Below are 20,543 nucleotides of genomic sequence, written 5' to 3'. Positions count from 1 at the left end.
TTAGACTCAGCTAGCTTTTATTATGGCACTTTCCACAGGTCACATTACAAACTCAACATTCAGGGACATGAAGTGATCCGTATTTAAAATGCATGTTTAAAACTGATTTGAAAGCCGATTAATTTTAACCACACAACAAAAAATAATAATATAAGTAACTATAGTTAATCAAAACTTCATGTTATACAAAGACCAATATTGATCTCTGTGATGATTTCTCCTGTGTGTGAAAAATGAAAAAGACACGTAGTCTTTGATTGGAAAGCCTAACCAGGAAATCTTATTCATTTTTCCTTGATAATTAAATTAAAAATGTATTAAATTAAGAAAATACTAGCTGATTATTTTGAGACGTATTTTCTCAACTTCTCTTTCAGTTAAATTTGGGGTGGGAGAGTGATATTACCTCTCCCACCTCTGCTTCGTCTCTAACAATAAAGCAAAAACCCTGTAGTCAAAAATACAGACGTGTGGAAGGAAACTGTACGTAACCAATTCCTGTACATAAAGGAGCATTTCAGGTTGTTGTAATTGAACATACACTGTGACATCCATCCACAGATATTTTGTGCACAACATTATTCTCCATACGGACAGATGTGGGTTCCCGGGGATCAAAGGTAAACAGGTTGCATCGAGGTGCTACGAGAATTCGTTGGCACATGAGGAGTTAACATTTACAATATTTACAAATGAGAATGAGTGATGCGTTTCCATGCGTTTTATAAAAACGGTTTTGTAGAAAATAAAATTCTCACATTCCATTTGAATATTGTTTAGTTTCTGTCCGTATGTAGCAATTCGATTTTTCAAATAGAACAGTTTCATTCACTTAACTTGATATATCAATTTCTCCTGTTTAGCTGAATATATGATTGGTTGTAAAATTGTACAGGATGCATGAGCGGTATAAATCAACAGGAAGCACTCGGAGATTGGATGTCAGTTGGACAAAAAACAGTAAAAAGTAAAAAACAGTAAACAGCAAACATGGTAATAAATGTACTCCAAGAGTCATAATAAAGCTGCCTGTCAGCAATCCTGTGGGCGGGATCACCCATCTCATGAACTATGCAGCGTGAAAAAGCCTGAGAAAATAAAATTGGTCTTTATCTATGAACTTGCATCTGTCAAATAAGTCATAAAACCAAACCTGAATAATATGACATGAAGTGTCCAGATGGATTTATTGGTTGCAGACACCCTCCTCTCCCATCAGTGCTTTAGTTCCTTGCTGTCTGACCAGCTCTTGGGGGGAGTTGGGGGAGTTGGGGGAGTTGGCGGGGAGGGCGTAGCAGTGGAGAATTTTGGTTTGTCGGGGTCAAGTTCGCCTGGAAGATGCTGGGGGGGATATTTAGGTCCGCACCCAGCTGAGAGGTACCCAGAAGGATTCCCGCTCCAGCCTTTCCAGGATACCTCGGAGTTCTGCACAGGCGCTGGCCGAGTCCTCCTTGACCAGGATCCGGTCCACCAGGTGTCCGTACTGCTGATCGATCTGAGCCGCCGACTGGCGCATCTCTTGGAGATCTTCGTCCTATCGCAGAAAGTAACGGTTGATACGGAACCGCAAACCCCAAACGCTTAACGCTTCTTATACCACAGTCTCTGGCCGAGGAAAATAAACTTGAGTCGACCGTCAATTTTATTCACCGGCCATTCACTGTTTCCCTGGCAACCCTTGGTACTACCTGATCAATCATTATCACACCAAGTTCTCAAACAATGGAAACTTTGTTCAATCCACCAGTAAATAGGACCTTGGACAGGAACTGACAATACTTCTTGTGCACTCACATAATAGAATGACTATGACTCAGCTGCAGGCCTGTCACCAAATGTTGTGCTAACTGAAGTCAATAGCACTCCGTTTAGTTGATGCAATGTCTTTCTTATGTTGTTGTTTCAAGCTGTATGTTATTTTCTATCGTCTTCTGTACCCCGTTCTGTGTATGCACATTGGGAGTACCTCAAAACTGTAAAGGTAAAATTCTTTATTTATTTATCTAACGACTGCGAAGGGAGTATTTAGGCTCACTGTAATTCGGCCATGCTCTCCTCCTCCCGGTGAAGTCGTAGCGCTGCGACGACGTCGGCTCTCAGGAACACGAGGTTTGACAAATATTACGTAGGGCTTGAACTCGGCTGTCCGAAGCCTCCTCAGGGCCTGCAGGGACGGTGGATTCACAAAACAGTGAAGCAGACAGAGGTCACAGAGATCAGACATGATCGAAGAGGCTCAGCAGTGATGCATCAGACGCTCCACATAGTGAGTAGATCTGATCCCACTTGCAACACGCCCTCATCAATAGTCACGTGATCGTGGGATACATTTTGAATGTGGTCATCGCTCAGCGGTTGTAGCAGGACGCCTACCTCGGGTTGCACATCCACTACACACATCTTATTCTTGGCCTGGACAGAGCGGATGGCCTCTATACTTGTGCCATACTGGTTCTCCTTGTATTCCCCGTGCTCTATGAACCTGCGGGGAAACAGCGACACCTTCAGCGGGGAACAAATGATTTACGTTCACCCAAAAGCAACACAGTGTCAGTCCGAACATACTTGTTGTTTAAAGCGTCTGCGTCGAATTGCTGTTTGGTGACAAAATGGTACTCCACGCCCTCCTTCTCATGAGGCTTCTTGGGCCTGGTGGTATCTGTGGAAATACAGAGGAGGTTTACATGTATACACATAGGTCTACGTATGTGTAGATGTGTACATTGATGGGGACATTGATGTGTATGACTGATGACTCACGGGGAACCGCCACTGCGAAGCGATGTGGGTTTTCCGCAATCACCCGCTGTTTGAGTTCGTTGATTCGTGCTCCAAGAGATCCTTTTTTTCCAGGATTGTGTGTTTTGAAATGAGAGGAACAGAATTTATGTACCGTCAACACGTTGTAACACACGCTCTGATCCACAAGGTGTCAGTATCATCACTTGTATGCCTTTCAAGGACTCCGCCTCACCAATCAGAACTACCAGACGGGGCCTTTCATTGGGCCTCTGCTGGTAGCGGGTCACCTCTTCATAGGTCAGGTAGTCGGAGTCCCCAGGATCAGAACCCTCTCCGGAGGATCCCTGCCTGTCCTTGCGACTCAGCCGGAAACTCCTCCGCAGACCGGCTACAGCGAGGCCATAGACGGGCAGGAAGGAGGCGCAGAAAGAAAAAAGATGACACGGGCCATCAAGTTATTCATAACATAAATCACTATTTTACTTCCACGATGCAGATACAATTGTTTTGCTCTCAAATACAGTTATTAGATAGCTGCAGTGAGCAAACGCAAAAAACATTGATGATCATGCATTAAAAACCCTTGTCAACAGTGCACAGGGATGAGATTAGCTCACTCTTTCTTGATCTTGTGATATTAGGCTGAACTTTGAGCCAATTAGACGTCATGCTTCAACCAAAAAGAGAAATACATGCAGCTAATGTTCACGTCATCAGGTGAAAAAGACAGTTTTGAACAAACCATTCCTTAAGTTCACTTTGTACAATTGATTCACACTTTGACGAGTTCAAAACAGCTCTCAAAGATCCAAAACAATCATAATGATTTTCCAACAAAAACAAGGCATGCTGCTCTAAAAGAGGCTCCAGAGCTGAGGCGGAACAGACGGCTCAGCCTGGCCCTGAGAAACACCACATCAGCTACGAGTGACAGCAAATCAGGGTCTCCCATGGCCAGGACTGTCTGTATCCCCCCCTCCAGTGGTGTGTGCCCGAGGGGAACGAGATGGCCACTGTACCTGAATAAAATTCCCAGGAAAACACCTGGCCACAGGAGGGCGCCACTGCTTTACACTTAGGAGAGACTGTAACTGGCGTTAGAGCATCACACAACTCAGCCTCACACCTCCACACAGGGTGAACGAGCAGCAAACGTGCCTGGTTGAGTGTGCAATGCCCAACGCAGCAGGGCCCCTCGTGGGCAGGGGGGGGGGCGGCAGGTATGGGGGGCGGGCGGGCGGGGTTGGAGGGCGGGGGGGGGGGGGGGGGGGGGGGGGGGTGAAAGGGCAAGCAGTTCACTGGCCTCAGCACAGGGGCAGTTAGTTAGATGAAAGGCAGAAGGGAGGGAGGTTGAGAATGGGGAGGGGGGATGTGGGGGAGGGATTTTCAGCTCCAAGCAGAGTGCACGATAGAAAGCACAAATACTGTTTTAATAATGTATTTTGTGTTAAAGGGAGAAGGAAGGCTGATAAGCTTTCAGCTGTGTATCGATTGCTCCTTGTCCTCATCAGCGTCATCATTCCAGCGGCTTAAAGGATGTGGGGGGAGTAAATGGGGGAGAGGTGAGCTAAAGGTGCTGAGAATGAAGGGGATTAAAGTGTTCCGTCCACTCTTATTTTAACCTGGACACCATGCAATTAGTAATAAGTAAACTTCCAATACTTTCCAACTCATTTTGAAGACACTTTACTGGGATGGCAACAATTGAAACTACAATTTGGAATTATCTTGGAAAAACTGCTCTACTTCAACACCATTTTATTTTCATTTATTCAAATTCATTCACTTACTAAATGACCAGATCTGCTGATCTGATCTTTAGAAATACGAATGAATTCTACCAATCAAACACTGTCTCCTTTTCCCCTTTAAGGAGCACCAGACATTTTCAGGAAGCTTCAAGTAATGAAACATTTATAAACCAGTAAAAAATCTGTGTTAGAACAATCAATGATTTGCTGTCAATGTAATACATTCTGCGTTGGTTTTGCTTCCATACTGTGATATCTAACACGATTATCTCTTATCACTGTATGCTGTTACTGGCATCTTCAGAAGTGTGAGGCGACACTTCCTACACTTCCTTTTTCACATTACTATTATTATTATTTCCTTTCCATTCCATTATTGTCTTCCCCCATTCATCTCCCTCCTCTCGTTTCTGTCTCTGGACCCATCGCCCGCCAAAACCTCCCCCCGACCCCAGACAAGTCAAGCAGCCGTTTTGACTCCCAAGCCCAGAAGCATCCAGGGAAACCAGCGCACAGCCAGGCCGCAGCAGGCAAAGAGCAGATAGGGAGAGAGGAGGTGGAGAAAGGAGGTGGAGAAAGATACACGCTCTCACCTATGTACTGTCCATTGAAATAGCCCTCACAGTCACAGTCCTCTGTAGGGAGGCAAGCAGGGAAAACAGGGGGTAAGCACAGGGTAAAGAGACCTGGAAGAGTCAAGGAGTAAGGGCAGGTGGAAGGAAGGGGGGGGGGGGGGGGGGGCAGGCCACGGGGCATCGGAGAGGGCAGTGGGGGCAGACGGGCAGCAGGCAGGCAGACGGCAGGAGGCGAGAGAGGAGGGCGGCCAAGAGATATCGAGGAAGAGGCTGTTCGGCGTGACAGCCGGTAACGAGGGCGCGATGGAGAGATGTGAAGTTCTGAGAGGAGGAGAGAGATGGCTCTCGTCCTCTTCTTCTAGAAAGGAGCCAGCTGTCAGCAGAGTGACCCACACAGACACACACACACACAGACACACACAAGTACACAAGCCTCGCCTCCACAAAGATTCATAGCCGGGGTACATACTGTCTCGCAAATAGAAACCTACAAATCAACAACATCGAAAAGAGCAGATGAGACTGCGGCAAACTAAAAGATAAGGGAGGGAACAGAACAAAGGATAATAGAGTCTGAGAATGAGGATGAGGATGACGTCAAAGGAAAGAGGAGCTATTGTTATCTTTAACGAGCTCTGCCTGGTCGGGCTAAAGTCCCCGGGGAGGCGGTTCTGCCTGCACATCACCTGGTACACACACACACACACACACACACACACACACACAATCCAGGCAAAGAATCTCCATTCTAGTCGGGTGCACTAACAGCAGGAGGAGGGGAGGAATTAAGCTTGAAGCAGCAGAAATCCCCCCCCCCCCCTCCACCACCACACACAAATGCACACACACACATTGAGGCTTTGAGGCCTCTCTGATTATTTTTTTCCATGGTGTGGTTTGTATGAGGGTGCGACTGTGTGTTCATGTTTGTTTTTCCGCACACGTACCCACCTTTATCACATCCTTGGTCATCTGACACAGTTTGCAACGAGAAGAAACGGAGGAGAGCGAAATCGTTAGAGCAGGTGAAGCTAAAGGTCACTTTAGATTGCAGATAACAGGACGATGTCCTGGAAATGTATGAAATGGAGGATTTAACGTTTGAAGGGGTTTATTGCCGTCGCCAATGACGTCACAGATGAAGAAGGCCCCTGCTGGCCGATTTGGGGGAACGAATCAAAGGGTTGGAGGAGCCCAGGGGGGGAGGCGGAGGCAGGAGAGTCCCTGCAGGCTTGCCGTAAACGGGGGCGAGCTGCCATGCTGCTAAGCTCTTGTTGTGTCCCCGTGGCTCAGGCCTAATCGGATTGTCTGCAGCTTACGTGCCGCAAAGAGCCACCACTTCACATCACCCACTCCTCTCACCTGGCCGTTTACACGCCACGTCCGCGCTGCCGAGAGAGAAAGCGAGAAGCGCACTGTATTGTCGAGGCTTTGTTCCTCAGTGTGGGTGCAGCTTGTCTGGATCTACTTAAGCTGCTCGCTGGCCAGATGGACCACGAACATGAAAGAGATTAATTCATATCTGTGATCCTCCGTCTCTGTGCCCCTCCATCTCCCTCATCCTTTAAAAAAAAAAAAAAAAAAAAGCCTACATAGCGGCATGGAGAGGACCGACATTGAATACTAATGCCTCTGAAAATGCCAATTAGCAGCAAAAAATGTCAATAAATGTCAATAAAAACATTGCTGCATATATCCAGCGGAGGTATTATATTCCTACAGTGACAGTGATTGAGTTGATACTAGGAGATGCTGCAGGTAGTAAACCGTGATTATGGAAATAATGCTGAAGATGCAGTGGAATCCTGGGAAGCAGAAACTTACAGACGGGATTTTTAGGGGATTTTGGATTCGGAAGTGTGCCCATTTTCACCCTGTAGGCCAGTCGCCTGGAGAAATGCGCAGCAAACAAAGAGGCAGAGAGGGTGGAAGCAGGAGCAGAGCAAATCAGAAATACAGAGTAAACGAAAGGGTGAGGAGGGAACGTCAGAGAGGTGGAACAGGGACATAAAACACTTATTTATAGACAGATTACGAGACTCCTGGAAACCAACAGGGCCGCCGCCACTGCTCCCAAACCACACAACTACAAACATCGCCGCTTGCTTGTCTTCATGTCTGTTGTAAGTGTCTTTGCGGTTGTTTCAGGTCTCTTTGTTTCATTTTTGAGTTTTGTTTATTCTTTTATTTCACATTTGAGTGTCTGGTGTCATCAACTCTTACGTCTCTTTATGGTTATTTCGTGGCAATTATGGGAAGCTTTGCATTTCTTTTTCAGCCGTTTGGTTGACTATAAAATGAAATATAAAGAGTGACTTCTGAGCTTAGTGCACGTAAACACTTTCCACAACATACGGTCTGTGAGCAGACTTGAGCTCTTGTTATGTCAGTTTAACAAAGGTAGCATCTGTTTGTCGAGTTTGTCATCGTCATCATCGAGTTTAATGTGCAGCAGAAATGCAAAGCATCAACAGAATTTAAGTCTTATGTCATCCTAAATAATTATTTACCCCCAGAAAACCCAGCACGTGGGCTTTTCCGAGCTCAGATACCATGCGTCTTTCTCTGTGTTTAAGCCCTGTTTATTAATCCAACAGACGCTGTAGTGTTTGGCAGGGATCTCCCGGCCAGCCGGGATCATCCTACTGACAGATTATGACACCAACAATATCAGCATGCGCCAATTCAAGGCTGTGTTTCAAATGCTTTTTGGGGGGTTTTTTCTTCTCCACGCTGCTCTGATGCTCCATCTAATCATAGTTGACCCTTCAAAGTGGAACACACAAATGTGGATTTGTCGGATTACAAATAGCTGGGTGGAATAAATACGGGTGAACCGTACAGACCAGTGATCAGTTTACACCACATGTTTACATTTTGCGTGTCTCCTTACCTTTCCTGGAACAGTTTGGACGGGACGAGTCCGGCCCGCAGGTTGCTGTCTCCCACGCGCTTGGCCTGCCACCACGTGTGGTCGTCTTGGGTCACGACCTGCAGGATGTCCCCCCGCTTGAAGGGAAGTCCCGCTTCTTGGCAAGGCGTCGCTTTGTCTTCCAGCGGGACGTAGTCAAACAAGGCTCTCATGTACACCTGGGATAGAAAACAAGAAGCTCCAGATTGAGATGTTTATCATTTTGAATAAACTAAACATGGGCGAAACTCTTATCCTGAAAAAGGGAATACAATTCAGTATTTTATTTCAATTTGATTTAAGTCATTATTCCTCTGCAATTACTGAGAACGTGTATTTAACCGAATGACAGAAATAAAAGATTTCCAGTGAGTTTCACTGAGCATGCGCAGACAACCACGCTTCATCTCACCTTGCTGTCCTTGAGTCGGTCTTCTTCTTTAATGGCAGGGATTATCTTTAGAGTGATCGAGCCTTGAGATTGGGACTACATGGGGGAGAGAGGAGTGCAGATTAAAGACAAACACACTCTTTTTTCACTAAAAGGCTCCCAGAAGTAGCTTTTACTGGACTGTCAATGCAACCTGTTTATGAATAAATAAAAGATGGACAGAACATTTTAGCTTATTTTTTTGTACACAGCCCTACATTCCTTCTGAGTACGTCTATGTAGTAGATGCATACGAGTACTTCTCTAAATCTGCAGCAGACTTGTCTTACCAGCAGCTGACTGATCTCATCCGGCCTCTTGTGGATCACAGAGACTCCATTGACCTCCCTGAGTTCATCTCCTACATGGACCAAACCTGTGAGGACGAGTGGGCAAAAAACATCAATTACTATATCATCGGTGTGTAGGATTTTGAACATCTAGTATAGGATCAGTGATCCGACTGCTTTTCTCTCAGGACGGGGAGCACACATCGCAGACATGCTGCAATCATATTCGTATAGAGCATGTGTGTGCAGAGTGCTGTGCACACATACACCTGCATTTCCACGGTAACACTCATGATAGTATGAGTCTCTATTGTGTGAAAGCAAGAAGAACAATTTACCGCTTCGGTCAGCTGCACCTCCTCTCATGATTCTAGCAACTATCACCACCCCGGTGGCTTCGTCCCGCCTGATGGTGGCTCCCTGGAGTGCAGACAAATAATACGAGATCGTTGACAGAACACGAGGGTCCCCAGTCTCATCATCTCTACACCTTTCATCCAGTTCTCTCTCCAATCTCGTCCTAATCACAACTCACCAGAGGCTCCTTGTTCTTCACCAGCCGAACAATCTTTACCGACTCTTCCTCCAGCTCGTCCTCAAAGTCGTCGGGCAGCGGCGGCAGCACGGGGTCAAAGTTCTTCTGCGCCACAGTGTCGTGCACCGAGAGAACAGCCTGATGGGACAGAAAACACGTGCGCTGAAAAATCCGCTCTCAAGTGGAGCTGAAGGTCAAGCAGCTACAGAAATGTTTTTATGGGCAAAAGAAAAATGTCTGACGAGGAAAATTGACCAAATGAATTTGGTGATACTATTATAAGGCCAAAAAAACGAAAGCAGAGCAAAAAAAAAGGGGTTTGACCTTGAGATGTGGGGAAGTCAGCAGGTGCAGCAGCTCCTTCTCCTCGGTGCTCATTGGTCCGCTGTGAAGCTCCTCTGCAACCTGCCAGTCACAAAGTACACATGAGCGCTGTCCTAGTACACGCGTGTGCAGTGTGTGTAGACCAGTAATGCAGGCTGCATTTGACTGTAGAATACATACAAACGGATACACAACAGACATGCACACAGGGGAAGGTAAGTGGTGAGCAGCTACGGTCAGCGGTTTCTGCACTGATAACTGGTAAGCAGCAGGATGTGGAGATTCATTAGAAGGGCACCGGGATGATTCAGCACTTTGAGAACATTAAAATTCACTTTTGAAACCTGCAGTGCCTCTCTGTCGGAGCTAACTCATTGTTATCGACTGCTGTGCCCAAGTGGAAAAGTAATTTAGGGTGTGTGTGTGTGTGTGCGATGGACTCACATCCTCTGCCAGAGAAGAGGCGCTGTAGAGGACGGGTGTTGGACTCTGTCTCTCATACTGTCTCAACTTCTCGTGGATCTGAAACGCAAACACACGAGGGTAACGACATCCACAGAATGAGTCCATGTGCCTGACAATGTGTGAATGTGTGCTCACGAACAGGACTCATAAAACCTTAAATCATTCCTTTATATATTCTTTTTATGTATATTTATATCCCACTAACAGAGTAAAAAGAAAAAAAAAAGATAGGGGACACAAACATAGTAACATTGTTCTATATTTAAAATATTAAATCAAAGTAACAAAATTTACATTAAAATCTGCCACAATATTTTTCACAGCAGTAAACAAGTCATATATTCAGGTTTTTGAAAAAAATAATTGAGATTTTCTTTCTTAAACAGGATAATTGAGATAATTAAGAAGCTTGTTTTATTTTGGAAAACAAGCGTAAATCGTGGATATAAATTCAATGGTATATTGCTACTTATTCCAAATATAGGTGCATATCTTGTGGAATCAGACAGATTTGGGTCAATTCCCTTACCTTCATGAGACATCCCAAACTCCGCTCGCTGAAGACGTCCTTCAGGAAGACCATGTCCTCTTTGTGATTGGCATCGGGCCGTAGCTGAGAGGTCAGCAGGGCCAGTGTTTCATGGAGCCCTACGGAGGAGAGGTATAAGAAACACCCAGCATGTTTATTTACATGAGCAGATGGAGCAGAGCAAGATTCAAGCAGAACGGGACGGTATGTGACGGCCATCTGTGCCAACTCATCTCACCCGCTCCTGCTGTGAGGACCGGCATGGCTTCTTTCATGGGGCAGTGAGGTAAGGTGGGGAAGAAACCTGCAAGGGGAAAGATTATGATTAAAAAAAATCAACATCCAGCATGGATTTGTGCAGCTTTCTGAGGGGACTCTATTCTCAGAAAAAGCAAAATAATTAAAAAAAAAGGGTAATGGCGTTCATGTGTTTGAGTGAGTAGTATGTAGAACAGATGTTAAAGCATCCAGAGGCCCACGTTCAGTATTTATAGCCATGAATCAGGCTTCATGTTGTAAATTCAGGCTGCATTTTTCCATTTTGCAGAGCTGTAAACATGTAGGTGTTCATTTGTAAGTCGTCCGTCTAAACAAGTAAGCAAAACTGCCCCTGCTGGTACCATTAATCACACTGAGGCCCTTTTGAGTTTGTGTTGGTGTGTAACAAAGCAGGAGAATGGGATCATCTGGTCCAAAGATTATCGTATACAATAAAGTTGCATGCTCAGAAAAAGATCAGAAAATCATTTTAGCTCTCCATAAAAGGACCAGATGATTCTTGCACAATAACTCTCTTTATATATTCATAAGCTGACAGAATCACGCTGCTACAGTCGGCTAGCGACTTATTGCAGCCTCGATCAATATCCCAGTCACTCCGCTCAATATTCTCCATACTTCCTACCAATGGAAACACTGGAACCACAGAGGGATCCGAAATCGAAACACCCGAAGAATGCAACAAAACAAAAACCACTCAACAAAGCTGTGTTAAATGTAAAAAATGAGCAGTATGTGTTTCCAAAAATATGGAGGATTTTTCTGGCCAAGAAGGCCTTCTTTTGCTCGTGCCAATAAAGATTGAATTAAGTAACTCAAATTGGATTTTTTTTTAGGATTTTAAATCTTCAGTAAGTAATTATACAGCATTGATGTGTTTACTCAGTTGAAATATTGACAGATATTATATTCAGACTGTTTAGAAAATAACCCTAACCTGTCTGACTGTAGTGTGCCTTTCTGCTGTCTATTTGTAAAATACAAATATGCTTTTTCTGTTTATGTTAGTGCTGTCTGCCACCTTATGGAGGCCTGCCAAGATGAGGCATCTTGTGTTGGCGTGTTACCTTGCACGGAGGCATCAAATAAATCATCATTTTTACAAATCTCAATGTTTAATGAGCATTTCTGGAGCAGCTACTAAAGGCATATATCAAATCAATCTAGAAACACTGACTGGTTGATAAAGAAAGAGACACAGAAGCCAAGAACTAAGAAGATTATTAAATCCTTTCAAAGTCTGCAGACTGGAGAAACAGGTCAAAAGGCTATGAAGAGAGCAGGATCAAGGCTGGAAACAAACGACAAAGAATGTAGAGTTGATTGTGGGGCTTATGTGAAGCAGGGAGTTACAATACACCACAATGTCCAGGCAAGAGGTTGCGCTCATCCATTTGCTTGTTCAGCTCAATCATGACAAACACAGAACAGCACCCTAAATGTTATTTCAATGTTTCTATATTGAAAATTGGCAAATTATTCCTCCTAAAGCCTTTCTAAAATGTCTCGTTTTGCTTGGATGCCACATAATCTTAACATGATTATCCCGACCACAGAGAGAGACCGCAATGAGCTCATGAATAATGAACTAAGAGGATGTCACATAGAAGGATGAGGAAAAGATTGCATCCAGGAACTACTAATAGCTAAAACAGCATAGTGTGTCATCAAATTTAGGATTATAAAACTTTCTCTGATGTACCACAAGCACATTCGAAAGTCAAGGCTTGTAACATACGGATTTCTATTCTCTTTGACAAAACAATCAAAGGCTTGTGGTTCATTACGACTCCTTCTGTGGCAGTTGGGTGTTGAGTCGTAGGAGAATTACGTCATCTTCTGAGCTGCTTTTACACCTACGTGGTGAGGTCATCAAAGTGAGGCATTGTGGGAGCACCTTTAATTGGCACCCATGGGTGACTAAGGAGTCTCATTGCGTTCTCTGTCAATACCTACTAGAACCTGGAACAATGCAAAGATGAAATGGTTATTTACAACTAGGCAGCAACAACACTGCAAATGGGATACAATAGTTTTCTCGAATTTGCACAAGCAGATGCATTTACTGCTGTAAGGAAAAACATAGATAGTACACATCAAAGTCTATTATTAGTTCATTACTATTGTTTTTTTCTTTAAATGGTTAAAGCCTTTTTTGGCTGATGACATTTTTGTTTAAAAAGTAAACATATATATATATATATATATATATATATATATATATATATATATATATATATATAAAATTCTAAATTTTCCATTTGTACTCCATTAAAAATATTTTGGTTAACAGTAAATTACATGGGTAAATACTAATCACACTGCGTCACCAGCATTAGCTTAGTCAGAGAGGGTTGAACAAACCCTAAAAGGTTTGGTCAACTGTCCCTGACAGATGCTCCGTGCTCACGCAGGCATTCAGAGAGCACCACCTACCACTCATCCACAAATATACTTAAACAGGCTTTTTGCGTTGCCTCCTGGGCAAAATGTGACTTTTTCCGTTCAAATGTGGTTAAGAGGTTAGTGCAGATAACATGATGAGGTCAGAAGATGTCAGCTGGTCAGACAACAGCCTTCGTCATACAACCACCATCTAGACACATTTAGCTCAAATGCACACGGATCAGAAGTTAGTATTTATAAACCATTGACTTGTATTCTTATTGTTGGTCATTCATTAATGACTTGGGTAAAATGTATACACTTTAACAATATCATAGAAATTTGCTTTGGAGGAAGACTAAATAAATAAATGAGTGCATTGTTTTTTTTCTCTGGCAGAAGTACACAGTACCACCGTTAATAGTTGAATAGCATTTTATTTTTCCTGTGCTTTGGGGGCCTTTCAGCGTTAAATGATTTAAAACAGCAATAACACTCAATATTTTTGTATAGCGTAAGAGGAAATCAATAGCGGTTCATGGCTAGTTTAGTTGGTTTTCACGCTTTTCAATAAGTAACCAGAGCGTATTGCAAAAAGTAAAAAGAGCACGAGAAGAAAAAACAACTGCAACTGTGCTGATGAAGCTAACAGCGTTTACCTGACGGCGAACCGGTGTGTGGTCGCTACGTGATGAGCCTGCAGTATGAGTACCATGCTGATCAACTATGAGCAAGCCAGTGGTGCGTGCTCACGTGCACTATCACCTACTAGTCACACGCACAACTCGGCACTAATAGGCACTAAATAGCACACGGTTCACCAACAAAGCCAAAGAAACTGAGATTATGACACGCATAGAGGGTGTGAGTCATTACATTAGTACATTACGCCTCCGTATTAATTAACACATAAGAAATAGTTGCTTAAAGTTATATTAATGCTCTGGGAGCTCTGGGTAAATGAGCACTTTGCAAAGGGCAGGGGCTGATTACAGTACTGCTTGTAAAAAAATAAAAGTGTGTATGTGTGATTGTAATAGGAAACTAACTAAATTGTGTGTTAAAGTTGAATATTTAGTTTTGGTCCCATAATACCATAAATGTCTTGACTTCCTCCGTTTCTCCACTGCAGAAACCAGATGGGTTCAGCGACCGAATTGATGAGGTTATTTTCCCTCTTTCCACGGGAAATATGCCATCTGCCGTGACTATTGCCACGTTGTGGGGATCAAAAGAAACACACTCTCTCGATTTTTATGTAAATTCGTCATCCACGATGCTGTGAAAAATGCCTTGGCATCGAGACTCTAAAACAACAAATGCTCAGTCAAGCTGTTCCGAGCAGGCTGCCGCTGAGAGGCTATTTTACTTTGCCACATGACAAAGGTCCTCACTGCTCGTGTGTGAGCAACATGTTTTTACAATGTGCTGGACGACGTCATTTTTGGCCCAGACACGAAGTTTTTTAACCGAGGACCGATGCCAGGAGCAGAAGGATTTACCACTGCACCATCTTGCACTAAAGCCTTTCTCACATGCATGTATTCTGACACAACGCAGGCACATCCACACACACACACAGGTGCTACAGTACATCTATTTGCGTCCACACGCCATCGCACACAGTTCAGAGTGACAACATCAAAGTCAGTGAATGATCGAACGCCTTGGCTGGACTCACACTCAGGTAATCCACTCCTGACATTAATGGGAGGAAACACTAAGCATGTTTGGCCAGCATCCAACATGCTATTCACACACACACACACACACACACGCACTAACACGCACTTCCTAGAATCACACACTCATCAAATGCTTGAATTGAATGCATCAAACTACAAAAGCATAATTGAATCTCGAAGGGTGTGGTTCAAACAAAAACTTACCTCCAACATGGAGGTGAAACTACAGATGCTGACAGCTGACACACTGCTGCACTCTCCCAAAAAATGCTACACCCCCTCCCCGGCAACCCCCCCCCCCCTCACAGCAAAGCCCCGGCAGATGTCTATTTCCTTCTGTTTAACCTGCTGTCTTTCTTTCCATTCCGACTTAGTCCTGTCTGTATCCTAATGCCGGTCGGTCCTCCCTCCCTCCCTCCCTCCCTCCCTCTCCTCTCCTCTCCTCTCCTCTCCTCTCCTCTCCTCCATATCTCCGCAGTGCCACAGCACATCTCCCCATGCGTGCCGTTAGCTGGCAGACGCAGGGAGAAAAAGGAAAATACACACTGAATATCAGAGCATCAGTCCGCTGCGGATACAGAGGCATTAAGCAGACAGATGTGGCCTTCTTACCTTCTCTTGTCTCTGTATCGTCTCCTCTCTCTCTCTCAGTGTTTGTGTCTCTCCCGACTGCAGCTACACTGTTTCTCTCGCTCTGATTCCTCCTCCTCCTTCCCTCTTCCTCCTCCTCCTCCTCCTCCTCTGTTGTGCTGCTCTCACAGACCTGCTGTCGCTGAGTGTCCGCCTCTTTCGCTCTCTTCCTCCCTCTCTCGGCCCCTCCCCTGACCACCCTCCCCCGTGTGCATCGCCGGCGCTCTCTCTGGCCACATCCGTGGATTTAGGATGCTTTAGAAGAGCGGAGATGCTTCAGCACCAGATTGTGCAGCGGCGTTTTGGAAACCTAGAGGAGAGGTTTGCCTTTCAGCCATGGACGCCAAAATATGTGCACCCCCACTCTTATGTCCCTTGAAATAATTTGAGCCTATTTTTTTAACACTATGTTAAAGAAAAACACCAGGGAAATGTATGATAGATTGTTAGATTAGATGATAGTTAGACTCTTACTACAAATATCTGCAAATAGTCTTAGATTTCTAATTTATCAACTATCATACATTTAAAAAATTCAAATAAAAGATATATATTCGATTGATGTATGCAGCCTTTTGTAACCTACAGGGTGAACATGACTTACAGCAGTATAAAGCACTTCCAATCATCCGCAAATGTATTTTTAGTTGGGACTCTTGGTAAAAGTCTGTGGTCTCGCTCACCGCATCTTTCTTTTTTGGACAAGAACGCCATGTGAAATACGTTCTCTCACTCCGGCCTCTTGCCCCGTCTCGCAATTAGTTGCAAAACTCCCTCAGGTCAAGAAGTTTATCCGGAAACAGTTACTCGATTGTCCGAGTAGCATCTCTGGATGTGCATTTCAATGCGTGCACGTGGTCTTAAATGTAACAGAGGCAAACAATCCACTTTAAAAGATGATAAAGAGTGTAGAGGGAAAGCTGCAGCCTCTCCTTTTGGCCGGATTCCACTTCCACATGTTGTGGTCGCTAACTGGATCCGATGGGTTGTCTCTCATAGAGCGTTCCCTTCCCCCCTCCTCCCTGAGCCTGGCAGGACTGAAGCTACGCTTGTGGCTCTTTGTCTGGCAGCATGTGGCTCACGCAGCCAGACGCACAGCATCTTAATGATGCACACACACACACACACACACACACACACACACACACACAGCCCCTTCATTCATATGGAAATGGTGGGTGGTTTCCAGCCTATCGTTGTGAAGTGAACTGCGTACATTAACGTGACTTGCAGACATGCAGGCGCATCAGATTGCGTTTCATTTTGTGTGATTTCCAATATGAGCCACATGTTTTGTTTTAACAACGGTGCGCAGGGCGGATTCAAATCGAGGTATAAAAGGAACACCTACTCCCACATACAGGAACCAGGAAACATTCATTACCAAAACATGTCGGACATACAAGGAATTTGACCTGGCGGTTGGTGCATAACAGCAGACAGTAAGACAAGGGACAACGAGACAGATAAGACAACATAGCGCAAGAGGAATGAAATATAATATACGCCTATGAGTTAGTTTAAAAATAAAGAAACAAAAGATAAAAATAAAGTGCTCAAGCGATAACCATTCTCTACGCAACTTGTGTTGTGAGTGTATGTGAAAGTGACAAGTAACAGGTGTATGTGCAGTGTGACGGGAGTGATGGGTGCGATGAGTCAGAGTCAGTCAGCTCTGTTGATGAGTCAGAGTGCCGACGGGAAGAAACTGTTTCTGTGGCGGGAGGTCCTGGTCCTGATGGACCTCAGCCTCCTGCCAGTTGGAAGACGGGGCACAAACAGTTTTTCACCGGGGTGAGAGGCGTCGGCTACGATCTTTTTAGCCCGCTTCCTAATATCCCTACGAATCGCAGCAGAGGTCGTTATGGGTCTTTGGCCAAATTGATTCAGAGGCATCTGCTAACCCCCCCCACCCCCCTCCCCCCTCCTCTGGGGAGCGTCCGACCTGATGGTCATGTAGAGGGGCGGAGTAGAAGGTCCAAGCTGCCCGCTGACCCCACAAATAGGTCATAAACCAGGTCTGTATGAGCTCCAGTTGGGACGGAGCTGAAATCAGATAATAGGACACATGCCTGAGATTCTGGGGGACATTGTTCTGCAGCTGTGTTGTCTTCACAGAGAGATGAAGCTACGTATTTACTTACAATTAAAAGAACAGTAGAAGACAGACATGGCCTGCAGTGAAATAAGCCTCATTAGCTTCACTTTCACCCCTTTGGCATTTTTTCTCTCATTCTTCACAACACAACAGAAATTATTTTGTGCAAAATCTATATTTTTTTCTTGAGTCTAGACATACGCTTTGTAAAACAGAACCAAAAATATTGTAATTGAGATACTTGGGAACCGCAATCATCCGTCTGCAATTGCTTCTGTACAGAATAAATTCCATAGGCCTACAAGGCAGATGCAGAAAGCATGAAGCCTTTTATAGAGAGAGCTATGGGTAAAATGTGCACAAACATATTGGCAGGCAAAAACTCAAACGCAAATAATGCTATTATTGTTCATAGGATTATTGAATAGATTTCATACCTCAAAAGTGATATCACATTCATTATATTAGATGAGTTCATTTGTGTTTCAGCAGCCAAACTCAAAGCCAAAATCAGCAGGTAAGGAAGTTGAACTGTGTCTATTTCAATAAACACACAACGTGTCTTTACTGAATAAAAGCAAAGAAAGATCAGCATCTGCTGAGTTTACTCGAGTTCAACGTGTTTCTGCCATTTTGTTAACACACTCAACTTGCGAGTGATGGAGGATTAACATAGATTAAAGAATGCATCACCACTTTGTATGACATTAACTACAATCATACTTACTGTGCTTTCATCAGATTATCGCTGCTCTTATAGAGAGGCTTAATGTCCTCAGACTAATGTCTGTCTGGCGCCTTGACTTCTCGTTCCCGTTCCTCCAGAAGTCATCGATATGACTTGGCTTCACAGCATTATCTGCTTGCACTTGGAGACTCCTCCAAGGCTTCTCTCCTCTCCACCGTCTAAGATCATGTGGCGCAGATAACAAATCCGAGGTTTTCAAAACAACTTTGAGTCCATGCATCTGGAACTGTTGTTTTTTTCTTCTTACTTCATATAAATTGGGATTGTGAGTCCTAAAAAAAGGCAAAGACAGTCGAAAAACAATAAATAAATGATTTAAAACAGCAATAACACTCAATATTAATAAAACAATATTAAAAAAAATGGGGGGGGAATGTCTATCCTTTATTACCAGAGCCGAAGGTACTGAATTCATAATGAACAAAGAAAGCCAAAAATACACACCAGCAAATGATTTAAAGTTTTGGTATAACAATAACAAATGGTTATCAAAAAAGATAGCGATTAATTTTCTGTTCATCAAATAATTCATAAATTGACCAATCTCTGGTTTACTTGTAAAGATCTTTTTCTAAAATAACTAACTCATGTTTTTTTAAGGTGTATGCTGTCCAAATATAACGGTGATTTTTGAATTTAATCTTCAAAATACGGCAGCATACAATACGTTTTAATTATGACACACAGATATAAGTACGTGTCCGTATCTCCTCCTTCACTATTTCAGATGTCTTTGTTGGACCGTTTCCTTATTAAAAAGGGAGGCAGAATCAACGAGGAGCCGCCATCTTCATCTCACTATAAGTACGACAAGACGGGTTGAAACGGGCCTGATCTGCCTCTGCAGATCTGCTTCGGTATCCTCCCGTCTCCTGAGAACCGCCTCTCAGGGAGAGGGAAGTTCCTCAAGTTGGCAGTCCGGCTCGCTTATCTCATTGGCTCGATGCTTATTGGATTGCGTGCCCATTCCCACCGCTCCAACAGGTCAAATGACTGCGATGTGTAGCTCACGGCCACTAAGTGGTCCATCGATCGGTCGAGCTGAGCCTGTGGGCTGATGGGACGCGCTGCAGCAGACGGAGCCGGGAGTCAGAGGCAGGTTGGTAACAGGAACAAAAACACAATGCTTTCCTTCGCTGATGAGAACAGCCTCGGCCGCCAGAGAGAGGAGTCCATTACAGAGAAAGTAGGGAATCAGGTTTATGCTTTCTTTTTCACAACCATGTTAATTTTATACGCTGTGTTTAGAGGACAGAATACTTGACTGTATCCCACTGAGTTTCACTAGAATTAAGAGTGAGAGATATTTCTCTCAAATCTGGGGGTCTTCAAGAGTGCGAGCGGTTGATCCAGGTGCCTGATACAGAGTTCTTTGTGCTTTCTCGCCTCGCAGGTTTCCATGGATCATGGTTGCATCTGGACCTTGTTCCTGCCTCCTGCCATGGCCCTGCTGACGACTGCTGCTGCTACCATCATCATTATTAGTATTAATCACAGCAGTTCTTGCTTCTTTTGTGCTTCCCTCCCCGCAGGCTTCTGTGGATGGTGGTTACATCTGATGGGGTTTTGGGAAATGGGACATTTTTTAAAAATCCAGAACTCATTGCATCCAAGTTTCCAAGTTTAAAGTTTTATTCTCTGTCTTTAATGTCCTTCCGTTTCACCGCCACCTTTGGATGAGAGGAGTACACCTTTAGTAGGACAGATTAAACACACATTAAATTCTCCCCTTCGAATCTCTCTCTCTCTCTATATATATATATATATTTTTTTTTTTTAAGTCTTAAATGACCATAAAATGACTCCAAGTAAGTAAATATCTGAAGAAGGGTTTTTCTTTACCAGAAGAAAAACAAGTTATGTTATATGGAACTTTGATTTTGTTTCCAATAAAACATTTTACAGTACAAAAAGTACAAAAAATGCAATGAATGAGTCACTTTTAAAAGTGTACTTCCAAAGGGTATCTTCAGGTTCAGGACCTCAAACACAACACGATGGCGAGGTAGAAAGTCCTCCTCTACACAGATGATGAATAGTGACACAAAGAGTCTGTGGAAGAGGCAGGAGTTACAGGGGGGGGAGGGAGGGGGTACAGAGGGGGCCGTGCAAAAAGCGAGTTTGACATATGTGGACTACAGCCATCAATGATGAGAAACAAGAGTG

At 44.1% G+C, this 20,543-nt stretch overlaps 1 protein-coding gene across 6 annotated transcripts; it reads right to left on the bottom strand.

The window, feature by feature from the left end:
- Positions 1–15,677, bottom strand: mpp3a (MAGUK p55 scaffold protein 3a). Of its 6 annotated transcripts, none has more exons than XM_078083615.1 (20): positions 15,514–15,677; positions 10,791–10,856; positions 10,553–10,671; positions 10,003–10,080; positions 9,559–9,723; positions 9,235–9,372; positions 9,038–9,119; positions 8,700–8,785; positions 8,392–8,466; positions 7,962–8,158; positions 6,893–6,957; positions 6,020–6,040; positions 5,087–5,128; positions 3,762–3,827; positions 2,975–3,130; positions 2,761–2,841; positions 2,566–2,659; positions 2,374–2,482; positions 2,036–2,164; positions 1–1,534 (listed from the first exon to the last, which is right to left on the bottom strand). In XM_078083615.1, the coding sequence occupies exons 2-20, from the start codon at positions 10,825–10,827 to the stop codon at positions 1,355–1,357; spliced, it is 1,920 nt and encodes a 639-aa protein (XP_077939741.1). In that variant the 5' UTR covers positions 10,828–10,856; positions 15,514–15,677; the 3' UTR covers positions 1–1,354. The 6 variants fall into 6 exon arrangements, with proteins under 6 accessions (XP_077939741.1, XP_077939743.1, XP_077939742.1 ...); XM_078083617.1 differs by having other exon boundaries at positions 9,559–9,639; XM_078083616.1 differs by lacking the exon at positions 3,762–3,827.
- Positions 15,678–20,543: the final 4,866 nt, after the last annotated feature.

This window comes from Gasterosteus aculeatus, chromosome 11 (assembly GCF_964276395.1).
Source record: "Gasterosteus aculeatus chromosome 11, fGasAcu3.hap1.1, whole genome shotgun sequence".
NCBI lineage: Eukaryota > Metazoa > Chordata > Actinopteri > Perciformes > Gasterosteidae > Gasterosteus > Gasterosteus aculeatus.
Note: the sequence above shows the minus strand (reverse complement) of the source record. Positions and strands in the feature narration are given on the sequence as shown.

Coding starts and splice junctions, on each gene's coding strand:
- mpp3a (XM_078083615.1), bottom strand. CDS start 10,827: ATGAAAGAAGCCATGCCGGTCCTCACAGCAGGAGCGG. Junction 9,120..9,234: donor TGAAGAACAAGGAGCCTCTG/GTGAGTTGTGAT, acceptor TCTGCACTCCAG/GGAGCCACCATCAGGCGGGA. Junction 5,129..6,019: donor TGACCAAGGATGTGATAAAG/GTGGGTACGTGT, acceptor GCCTCCCTACAG/AGGACTGTGACTGTGAGGGC.